A 12,489-nucleotide genomic window follows, 5' to 3' on the forward strand; every position below is an offset into this window, starting at 1 on the left:
CAAAAAACATGGAAAGATTTACATGAACTGATACAAAGTGAAGTGAGCAGAACCAGAATATTGTATGATCAACTGTGAATGATAGCTATTCTCAGCAATATAATGATAAAAGACAATTCTTCAGGATTTATGATGAAAAATGCTATCCACCTCCAGAGAAAGAACTAGGGAAGTCTGAATGCAGATCAAAGCATACTATTTTTGACATTATTTACTTATTTATTTTTGATTCTGTATTTTTTCACAACATGACTAATATGGAAATGTTTTGCATGATCGCATATGTATAACTTGAATCAAATTGCTTGCCTTTTCAATGAGGGGAGAGAGGAAGGAGGGAAGGAGAGAATTTGAAACTAAAATTTTTTAAATGAATGTTAAAACTGCTTTCATATATAATTGGAAAAAATAAAATAAAAAATTTTCAGAATAGTTAGAGCTTCAAGTCCCCTAGAAGTCCTCATAATCTGAAGCCAGCACAGATGCTACATGAATGAAATAAGAAGAGAAGGAAGTCACACTTCTGAGTAATTACTCCCCCTCAGCAGTTTGGTTGCCAGCTTCTCAGATCAGGAACTTGAAAAGAAATCAGGCAGCAAGCCTAACAGTTGCAACTGAAATCACTTCCATCTTCTTTATCTTTCATACCATATTCCTTTTTCCATAAGAGCCAATATTTATCAAGGACTTTCAGAGTGAGTTAAATAGATGGGAAGAAATGGCATCCTCACAATGGTACCCAACTTTTCCATAATCTCTCTTCAAGGTCAGGTATGGGAGGTTAAGAATAGAATTTTAACTCCAAGACTGGACTGGAGGTAAAATTAGGGATTTAACTTTGTTACTAAAGAGAAGATAAGAAACAAAATATCTGATTTCCATGAAATCCAAACATCTGTTGAGCTCAACTGAACAAGGCTTCCTAGTTTGTCGCCTGGCTCCCTATCTCTAGACATACTGCTCCAGCATCATCGCCCAGAAACTTTCACATATTCATCAGCCTGTTTCAGGATGTCTCATCTCTCCAAACTTATGAAGTACATGGTTAGTACCACATGGCAATTTAGTATCAAATCCACATGGCTTCATATCCTTCCATAATTCATTCATAGGTATTAACCTTGCCTCCTCCATTAGATGCCCTTGTACCTAGGATGGGGGGTCCCTAGGTAAGCCATTGATTTCTCTTCTTTCTCCTGCAGGATCTAGCTCAGTAGCACACTAGCAGTGCTATTCCTTATGATGGTCCTTTGGACAGCAAAAGAGCTGGTGATGTCTTCTGAGTCAGCAAAAGCCTGCTTCCATTTAGAAGAGTTTTAGTGTTGTGTCCTGGAATGTATCCTGACTCTTTGAAAAAATCGGTCATCCAAGTATGATATGGATGCAAGAACCTTGTTTTTTGCCTTGCTTTAGCACAAGTGCCTAGTATCTAGGAAGCATTTAATAAATGCTTGTTAGCTGAGTGAAAGAGCAGCCATCTCTTAAATCACAATATTAGATTAACGAGATACTCTCTACTTCTCAAATATTCAGGGTAAATGGGAATCTGTGTTATGGTCTCTTCCTATTAGTTGTATTCTTTTCCAGACACTGTAGAGAGTACTGTTAGGGGGCTGTTATGTCCTACTCAAACACTTGGGAAATCAGAAACTCCATAAGTATGTGGATGATGAATAATCTAAATTTTGTACCTACCTGAGCACTTAGCTCTCTGCTCAGCATACTTCAGTACTTGAAAGGATTTGTGATGTCATGATGTGAGCAACTAGGTGGAAAAGTAACTATTGGGCTTGGGAGGCAATAAGCTCCGAGTTTGAATCCACCTACAGATACTTACTAGCTATGTACAAGACCCTGAGCAAGTCATTTAACCTCTATGCTTCAGTTTCCTCATTTGTAAAATGAGTATAATACAGCATCTACCTCCTAGGGTTGTTGTAAGGATACACAGGAGATAATATCTGTAAAGTACTTTGTAAACCTTAAAGCACTATATGAATGCTAGCTATAAAAATAATATGTTATACTATTATAAATTATTAATATTTTTTAAGATTCTTACTTTCTGTCTTAGAATCAGTATTTATTCCAAGGCAAAAGAACAGTAAGGGCTGGGCAATTGTATTTAAATGACGTGCCCAGGGGTCACACAGCTAGGAAGTGGCTGAGGTCCCCAGTTGAACCCAGGACCCCCTGTCTCTAGATCTGGTTCTATCCACTCAGTCACCTAGCTGCCCCTATAAATCCATCATTTTATGTGGGATATTCCCTCCATTAGTGAGGGGCATGATCCATTCATATGTTCAATCTCCTCTGAAATTCTTATTCATGCCCTGTACAAGGCAAGCGTATAATATATATTTATTAAATGGAATTCACTCAAATTTGTTATGATTCCAAGTTTCCTTCTGCATCAATTTGTTATTCTACTGTGTATCCTTCAGGCCATACCCAGAATAGCTCAATCTCCTCTACCCCAACTATAATTTCTCTCCTGTCATCTGATCTAATTGGAATCTGTAGCTCCTTGTCGCCCCCTACCCCTCCCTCTACACCATGATTACTCCAAAGTCTATTCCCCCAAGAGATGCTGGTTATCTCCACTTCCCAATCCTATTATTCAGGGTCTCTTCAAACCATTTTTACTCTTTGCATCTCTCCTTGAGATGTGCCCTTTGAGTTACTTGCTTGTTTTTTCAGTTTCGAAAGGAATGAAAACCAAAACAAACCCCATAATCATAGCCTCTGTCCTTCCTGTTTTGGGTCATCCCATGTTTCACCTCTGATTCATGTGTGTGTCAGTCTTTTTTTTGGGTCTGTCTTCTTCTTCTACCATCTCTGCTGACACTGCCTTTCTCTCTGCCCTGGCCTTGACTTTCTCCTGTTTTCTGCCCAGAAAATAACCCAGCCCCATCTTTACCCCCTTCACTAGAAGGGCAGCATCTAGCTTCAAAGAATGGCTTTGAGATATACTTGAAAGATAGCCCCTCCACAAAGAGGGACTCCTCTAGCAAAAATAGATGGTCTCCAAGGCTGTCCCTTTATGTACTCTAAAAAAATAACTGTTTCCAGTTATATGCCAAAACAATTTTTTTTAAACCCTTACCTTCCGTCTTGGAGTCAATATTGTATATTGGCTCCAAGGCAGAAGAGTGGTAAGGGTTAGGCAATGGGGGTTAAGTGACTTGCCCAGGGTCACACAGAACAATTTTTGACAATTGTTTTTTTGATATTTTAGGATTCAGATTTTCTCACTCCCTTTCTCCCCAGGTAGTAAATGATATAGGTAATATCAGTGCTTTCATGTAATACATATGTCCACATTGATCATGACATGACAGAAGGCACATATCGCACATACAATAAAAAACTTATGAAGGAAATAAAGTGGAAAATGGCAGGCTTTGATCTGCCTCAGAACCAACAGTTCATTTTTTGGCTATGGAGAGCATTTTCCTTGTGTGGTTGTCTTGGGAACTTGCTTTGTTAACAGTAGTTTAAGCCTTCAAAGTTGATAATTGTCTAACATTTCTGTCAGTGTATATAGCAGCTCTGCTCACTTCACTTTGCCTCAGTTCGTATAAGTCTTTGTTGGTTTTTCTGAATTTATCCTGTCCATTTTTTTTATGGTGCAATAGTATTCCATGACAACCATATACCATAGCTTTCATGGATAGGTAGCCTTGAAGCGGGGGCTCCCTCATGACCATCCTCACCTTCTCCTCCTTCCTGTCCTTTTTCCCAACAGCATGTGCTCATATTGAGTCTCTGTGTCAAATTTTGGTCATTCTTACAATATCTCAAACTTTTTCATTTTTATTATATCTGTTACGGTGATCTGTGAACAGTGATCTTTGATGTTACCATTGCCATTGTTTTGGGGTGCCATTAAATCATGCCCATATTGATGTGGGTTGCCATGAGCATGGGTTCCCATGAGGATGTGGGCAACTCTGGAGAGGGAAGTTCTACAACAAAGGCCAATTGGCACAGGCACAGTGAGCCAGGGATTGTCCTTCCCTCCTTGGAGCCTGGGCAGAACTAGCCAAGAAATGACTTAGAGTCAGCCCAGGGAATTTAGCATATTGCTAGCATCCTATTTGCATTAGAGTTTCCACTCCATGGCAGGGAGAACAAGATGAATCATGGGTAAAATTGGTCCTTCGGTTATGGCGGAGCTGCAGCCACCCAAACAATTGGCCCTTTCCTGGACAACCAAGCAAGATAGAAAGCATTGTTGAAAACCCCTGGGCCATTCCGTTGTCATGCTCCCTCCCTTAATAAAGCTTGTCCCTTCACTATGAAGAGTGCCCGAGTTGTCAATTCTTTGAGTGAGATCCTTCACAAATGACAATGTAAGACGTTGAACTTAAATGATAAATGCTGTGTGTGCTCTGACAATACCACTAACCGGCCATTCCCCACCTCTCTCCCTCTCCCTGAGAAACAACAAATTTAGGCCAATAATCCTACAATAGCTTCTGAGTGTTCAAGTGAAAGGAAGAGTCCATCAATGCAGCAAACATCATTGTGGTCTTATTTTTGGACATTTCCAGTCACCCCCCCCCACCTTCAGCAACCCCCACCCCCACTAATCTGCAGCCACCAACATCAAAGCAAGACCCTTCACCAGCAAAAAGATGATGATTTACTAAGGTTCAGATGATGGAATTTTTTAGAAATAAAGTATTTTTAAAAATGAGATATCTATAAGTATATTAGGTTTTTTAGACAAAATATTATCTCACACTTCATAGACTACAATATAAAATGTAAACATAACTTTGATATGCACTGAGACACCCCAGAATCTAGTGACTTGTTTTTTTTTTTGCAATATTTGCTTTATTGTGGTGGTCTGGAGCCAAACCCACAATGTATCTTTGAGGTATGCCTGTATTTGAGGAGTGGACCTCTGATGTGTCTTCCAGTCTAGGAGTCTATGATTCTGAGAAATGGCTCACCCAGGTTACACAGAGAAATCAGAACCCAGATCCAAGCAGAGTTTCTAGAAGGGACTGTGTGTTTTTTTTTTCTCCACTTTTACGGCACTTTGTACTAAAAAGCACATTTTGTCCCAATGGAGCACAAGTGCTGTCTAAAGTGGCCTCCAGTAGGGGATAAGATTATCTCAGAACCTTTCTACAAGTTCCATTAGCAAGTTACCTGATTCTTACCTCCAGGCAGATCACTGATCCCTGATGCTCTTTAAACACTTTCAGTGGCTCTCCAGTCACAAGGTTCCAAGTGCGGATGGTGGAGTCGGTGCTGCCTGTGAACAGCTCCTGGTTGAGTTCATCCAGAGCAAGGCACAAGACAGCCCCTGTGTGGCCCCTCAAGGTCTGGTAGCAACACCCACTGGACACCCACCAAACTTTGGCTGTGCCATCTGTACTGCCCGTCACCAGGAAGTCTCCACTGGCCTTCTCCCCCTGCTCTGAGGATGCATCTGGGATGTCCTTGGACGAGTAGTGAGCTAAGGTCAGGACACAATTCCGGTGACCCCGAAACTCCTGGATTTGCCGTTCCTTGTCCACACTCCAACAGCGGGCTGTTCGGTCATAGGAGCCACTGAAGAGGTAGTCTTTGGCAACTAGGATCCTATTGGTGACAAATCTGGAGTCAAAGACTGGCTCAAAGTGAATCTCCCCCAACCAGGCAATAACGAGTCTCAAGCCTCTCACTGAGTCTGGCAAACTGAGACCTTTCTCCTCTCCCATTCCTACCTCCCCCAATGGCACTGCATATGCTGAAGGTTAGACCTCGTAAGACTTTAGGTTAAATAAATTTTATAATTATCAACGATTAAGTGTTAGTGAGTAATTGAAAACAATTTCCTTCCTCTACACCCCTGGAGCCACAACAGTTTTTTGTTTAACCAAATGGATTATTTGGAAGCCAGACATCCTGATGAAGACACAATGCAGGAGAAACTTGGGCTCATTATAGAATGAGCTCAGCTGGGCCAAGAGTAAGTGATTTGGAAGTAAGAAAGCATCAAGTGATCTCTCCCTCCTTGAAATTTTCAAACACTTCATTGAGATGGCTCTTTTGCTCTTAGGACCATAGATTGAGAGCTGGAAGGAAGCTCTGAGGTTGTCTAATCCAACCCTCTCATTTTACAGATGGGGAAAGTAAGGATTAAAGGGGTCAACTAACTTATCCAAAGTCAAACGAGTAGTAGATGGAGAGCCAGGTTCCAAATCTTAATCCTTACATGCCAAATCCAGTGGGATTTTTTTTTCCACTGCACCAGATTCTATCATCTGCTTTGAATCATTCTTGAATGTGTAAATATATTATTCCACCATTAGACTGCCACGTTGTTGAGGGCAAGAGATTTTTCTACTTTCATTTCTATGTCTCTATGCCTTTCTTAGAGGGTTGACAAAATAGTAGGTATAGAAAAAACACCCCTGTTGGATCGAACACAGCCGAGGCACTGGTGACCTCTCCCTTGCCTGCTGTTGGATCACTCTGGATTACTGGGAATTCTCGTGTCCAATGACATGCTTCCTATTATGTTCAAGGTATTCTGGAGAGGATGATTATCAAGACAACTTACTAGAAGGGCAGGGGACGATGGACTCAGTGAATTCTTTCCCAAGGCTGGAAACAGAGAAGGAAAAGCCAAGCCCTCAAGCAGGTTAGAGGAGTGAGAATAAGAATAATGATCATGATCAAGATAAGTAATATTTACAGAGTGTTTTAGGGTTTCCAAATGTTTTACATACACTATCCTCATGGCAAGTCATGATATGAATACAAGGATTATTACCTCCTCTTTACAGATAAGGAACTGAGGCACAGATCAGTTAACAATAAGAGTTGTAGTGGTATATATAATCTATGAAGTGTTTCAGCCTCCTGTCAATTAATTCAATACATTTTGACAAAATGTTTTTAAATTTAATTAATTTTAGATTAATTTATTTATCATTTTATATTATAAATTTTATTTTAAGTATTAAATTATTTTTAAACCTTCACCTTCTACCAAGGCAGAAGAGCAGTAAGGGTTAAGGGACTCACCCAGGGTCACACACCTGAGAAGTGTCTGAAGCCAGATTTGAACCTAGGACCTCCCATCTCTAGGCCTGTCTCTCAATCCTCTGAGCTGCCTCCCTATAAATTTCACTTACTTATTCTGATTTAATTAATCATTAAGTGGCCATGTGCAGAATATCCTGCTTGGTTCTGTGGAAGGTACAAAGTTGAAATAAACATGATCCCTGTGCTCACAGAGCTTACAGGCTACTAGGGGGCTAAGGTGCAAGAACAGGTAACTATAATATGTAATATAAGAATAATCATAATAACTAGCATTTATTTAGTGCTCTAAGGTTTGCAAAGTGCTTTACAATGATTACCTCATTAAATCCTCACTACAACCCTGAAGGGTAGATACTATTATTATATCCATTTTACAGCTGAGGAAATTGAAGCAAGCTAAAGGTAAGTGACTTGGTCAAGGTGGCAAATAAGTGCATGAGGCTTTATCAGAGCTCAGGTCTTCTAGACTTCCACAGAGGTCAATTTCAAGTCATTAAAATCCCATTTATTGAGCCCCACTAATTTGTAATCTGTGCCTGTGAGCTAAAATTAGCCCTTGCACTAGTTAGCCATTATTAGATGGCAAACTCATTGTCTTTTATCTTTCTCTATCCCCAGTCTTAAGCCTGGCGCATAGAGGGTGCGTGATAAATGTTGGTTGATTGACTGATTATGGAAAATGCATTTTAATCTAACCAAAAGCAGGAATCAGTTTGTGAGATGATGCTTGACCCTCTCCAGAGATCTAACTGCCCTCTATCACACATTATCTTACAATTTTATGTACAAACCAGGTACTGATTACAATCATTCTTATCCAGTCAATAACATAGGCCAGTCACCATTACTGACAATGCCTATTTGGACCTCAGTTTCTTTGCTTATAAAATAAGGGACTTTGACTAGATAATTAGATCAGTGGTGTCGCACCCAAAGAGATAAGGAGATCCCTAAACAGTACATAAGGGAGGCTGCTAGATGGCTCAGTGGATAGACAGCCAGGCTTGGAGATGGGAGCTCCTGGGTTCAAATTTGACCTAAGATATTTTTTAGTTGGGCAAGTCACTTAACTCCTGGGAGTCCATATTTAGTACCAATTCTAAAGACAGAAGGCAAGGGTTTAAAAAAAAGTACATAAGCATCCCTGAAGACTTCATACTAACTTAGTTTTAAAATGTAATATCTATATGGTATTCTTCTGTCAATTATTTCCTAATTACAATTTAATCTGGTTTGAGCTACACTTGGGAATGCTGGGGGCCACGTTTGGCCTCCAAGCCTCCAAGTTTGACACCTGTGGACTAGATGACCACGGCCCCAATAAACTCATTATTGGGAAATATTATCCTGAAAGATCCAATCAGCACCCTCTGCCCCAATGATAGGAAGATGGAACCATGAACTCAACTTCCATGTAAGGAGGGGAGGCAGGGTGGACATTTCCTCAGACATCTCATTTCCCAGCCAGTTGCATCCAATAGACTTATTGGACTATGTTCATTTTTGTATTTCTTTTGACTTCTTCCCAATCACCCAGACTGGGTACCTCCTCCCACCCTTTCAGTTTTGTCCTGTATGCTGTGAACTTTAAGTGCATCCCCAGCTTAGCACTTTGCATAGTGCCTAGCACAGAACAGATGCTTATTGACTCTCTTTGGGAGTGACCCATGCCAGCAAAAGCTGAAATGAGGATTCACCTGGCAGAGATGCCACATTCTGACATGGCATTAGTGGGATCAGGGCTATGTAGGAATTGAGGCTGCACTCCAGACCTCTTCTATCATGCCCTAGTCCTTCATCTTGAAACTCTATTCCATTCTTGGGATTCACACATTGGGCATATCCTCTACCCCTATTATCTCTCCATCTCTCCCTTCCCCTCTCTCTGTGTCTCTGTCTCTCTCTGTGTCTCTCTGTCTCTGTCTCTGTCTCTCTGTCTCTATGTCTCTCTCTCTCTCTCCCTCTCTCCCTCCCTCTTTCTCTCTCTCTCTCTGTCTCTCCCTCCCTCCCTATCTCTCCTTCCCTCTCTCTCCCTCTCTTCTCTCTCTCCCTCCCTCCCTCCCTCCCTCTTCTCTCTCTTTCTCTCTCCCTCCTTCCCTCTCTTCTCTCTCTCTCCCTCTCATTCCCCCCTCTCTCTCCTTCTCCCTCTCCCTCTCCCTCTCTCTCCCTCTCTCTCTCCGTCTTTCTGTCTGTCTGTCTCTCGTTGGATGGCTACTCCCAGAATCTCCATTTAAAGAGAATGCCCAGGCCAGTGAAGTCTCATTCTTCTCTGGCTGCTCTGGACTTCCTCTATGATATTCCTCTGTTGGGTACCTCTGTCTACCTTCCACCCTGCCAGCTTCCTTTTAGATGTAATTTTCCCCATTAGAAAACTCCTTGATTGCAGGAACTATCTTTCTGCTTGTATTTGTATTCCTACAGCAAAGTGGCACAGTGGACAGACTGCTAGGTCTGGAGTCAGGAAGACTCAAATTCCTGAGTTCAAATCTGGAATCAGATACTTATTAACTGTGTCAAAACCCCCAAATTAAGCCCTCACTAATGCTTCTCAATTTCCTGAGTGATCATGTTCCCCAGGCCCAGACCTAGCTGCTGAGTACTATATCTCATCCAATTAAGGTGTCCTGTGAGCTTGGCACGACAACAGTCCATTGCGAGTGTACATTCAGGGTGAGCTCTGTTGCTATCAATTTGTTACTGTTAAAACCACAGACCAGAACCAGGGGTCAACTCAGACCAGCCATGTCAGCTCTGAGTAATGGAAAACACCTGCAGGAACCACATCCCGGCCAACATGGCTCTTTTATGAATAGACTTTCAATCACCAAACAAAACTGATTGTCCTCTTTGCTGCTGAACAAACCCTAAGAATAGATCCTTTGATGCTCAACAAACTTTGTTCTGTCACTAAGCAAACCTTAGCACTGTTAGTTATATTTTGTTTTATCACAACTAAATGTATTAAGGCATTATCTTGACATCTGGGGTTAGTCTTGAGCAGGAGTCTTTCCCCATCATGCCATGACTTGTCCTTACCCTTCAATAGACTAAAACTTTCAAGCACCTGATGAGTATTTTTGGTTCTTCTCATGTCCCATTTGAGTGGGTAATCAATAACTGTGCGACTCTGGACAAGTCCCTTAACCCAGTTTGCCTCAGTTTCCTCATCCATAAAATGAGCTAGAGAAATGGCAAATCACTCCAGTACGTCTGACAAGAAAACCCCAAATGGGGTCACAAACAGTTGGAAATGACTGATTCCTAGCGTCTAGCCCAGAATACATGTTTAATAAATGTTTGTTGACTGACTGATCTCTGAAATCCTTTCCAGTTCTAGATGTGAGGTTCTCATGTAAATAACAAAATGTCATTTCTTTTAAAAATACTCTCTAATTCAGACCTCTCACTCAGTTGACCTTCTCCAAAAGTCATTGGAATTAAAGAGGTTGTACTGTGTGTCAGTTGTCAAATGAAACTGCCTATATTAAGGGTGTTTGAATACCCAGTGATTCCACTCTGGTGTTCTGAGAGGCGACAAATGGGGAAGCTAGGCTCTCTGGAAGTGAGGATTGGGGGGAAAATCAGACCCATCGAGAATCAAGACTGATCAAGGAGTCAGTTGCCCAAAACTCCCATCGCCATTCGACACAGTCCTTCTGAGTGTGCCCAGAGGCAACCTCAGATACTTCTGATTCAGATATTCTGTGGCAGACAGAATCTGATATCACAGTTCTCTCATCATTTCATACTGGCATCTCCTATGTGGGAACCATTCTCCCAACCCCAAACATAATGGCCATGTTGGCCATAATGGCAGTGGGGAGGGGAAGAAACCTCTTCTGGAACCCCATCATGCTGGGATACCCTCATATACTCAATCTAATACACACATAACTCACCAAGACCTCTGCCTCCCTTTCAATGCCATAGCCAGCTTAAACTGGCTTATTCCTTCTTTTATTAAAAAAAAAAATAGGCAAACAGGGTTAGGCAATTTGCCCAGGGTCACACTAGTAAGTGTCTGAGACTGGATTTGAACTCAAGAAGATGAATCTTCTTGATTCCAAGTCTGGTGCTCTACCTACTGCCTAACTGTTCCCACTCCTTCCTTTGTACACTTACCCTTTGCTTACTTCCTGATAGCTTTAAATTCTTTCTGGCAGGTTACAAATAGCTCACGCTCCTGTCTAGCTGTCTGAAGGATAACAAAGGATAGGGAAGCACAAAGGATAAAGCCCTGAACCTGAAATCAAGAAGACCTGAACTTAAACCTGGTCTCAGTCATACCTAGCTGTATGACCCTGGGCAAGTCACTTAACCACTCCTAACTTCAGTTTCTTCATTTGCAAAATGAGCTGGAGAAGGAAACTGCAAACCATTCCAGTATAATTGCCAAGAAAAATCCAACAGGGTCACAAAGAGTCAGGCACAACTGAATAACAATATGCTAGCTATTTCCCCATAAATATCCGACTTCCCTGTAGTTTCATAGGACCGTAATCTCCCAATACCATGAGCCTCAAGAGTTCTTAGAATAGCTCTAAAGTACACATATTTTATTAATTCCACAACTTTATCCTGGCCATTTGAGATCTGGTTATACAATTGTTCAAATGTCAGCCCAGAAGTATTAGTCCATAATAACTTGATTTAAAAAAAGAAGAAAATTCCATTTCCAAGAATTTAAAAATGACAACTGATGACTTCTAAGACTAATTATCTGCTTGGCTTTTCAGAGGGCCAACAGTTGGCACACTGTGACATATTAAATGAAAACCAGCATTTTTAATGTTGGTCAGCTGAGAATGTGACTTTCTTAAATTCTGTCCAAACGAGTTTTTCTAATTTCCACATATCTGACACTTTCTTGTGTCTCTTCCACAAAGGAAGTCTATTTATTTGTTCATTTACTTATTGTTAATTCCTCAAGAGGCAATGTCATAATATCTACAGAAGAGAAGTCCTGGACTAGGAGCCCTGGGTCCTGCTAGTTTCTCATGGCCATCTAGCTCTGTGTATCTGAGAGGAAGTTATTTAATCTCTCTGTCAGGCAAAACAAGTTTTTTCAGAATTTACTACGTGCCAGACACTGTGTTAGGTAATTGGCAGGGGGGAGAAGAAAGGCAAAAGACAGTCTCTGCTCTCAAGGAGCTCAGTCTAGTTGGGGAGAAAATGCACCAACAACTATGGAGGAACACGATAACAGCAGGACAAATTAGAAATAATTAATAGAAGGAAGTTGCTAGTGTTGGGGAGGATGGGAAGTATAGCTCTGACTTGAAGAAAGCCAGGAAAACTAGGAGATAGAGGGAGAATGTTCCAGGCATAAGGGACAACTAGTGAAAATGCCTGGCATCAGGGACAGATTGTCTCTGAAGAGGATTGGCAAACAGGTATGAAAGGTGTGAAAAGACTGGAAGTTGTCTCATTTGCAAA

At 41.3% G+C, this 12,489-nt stretch overlaps 1 protein-coding gene across 6 annotated transcripts in view; it reads right to left on the reverse strand.

Moving 5' to 3' along the window:
- The window catches only part of WDR86 (WD repeat domain 86), a 65,430-nt gene that overhangs the window by 36,288 nt on the left and 16,653 nt on the right, over positions 1-12,489 (reverse strand). For all 6 annotated transcript variants that reach the window (XM_016426249.2, XM_016426250.2, XM_016426252.2 and 3 more), the window contains exon 4: positions 5,178-5,601. In XM_016426249.2, the coding sequence (XP_016281735.1) occupies positions 5,178-5,601 (424 nt within the window). The remainder of the gene's footprint in view (positions 1-5,177; positions 5,602-12,489) is intronic.

The sequence above is a fragment of the Monodelphis domestica genome, chromosome 5 (assembly GCF_027887165.1).
Source record: "Monodelphis domestica isolate mMonDom1 chromosome 5, mMonDom1.pri, whole genome shotgun sequence".
NCBI classification, from domain to species: domain Eukaryota; kingdom Metazoa; phylum Chordata; class Mammalia; order Didelphimorphia; family Didelphidae; genus Monodelphis; species Monodelphis domestica.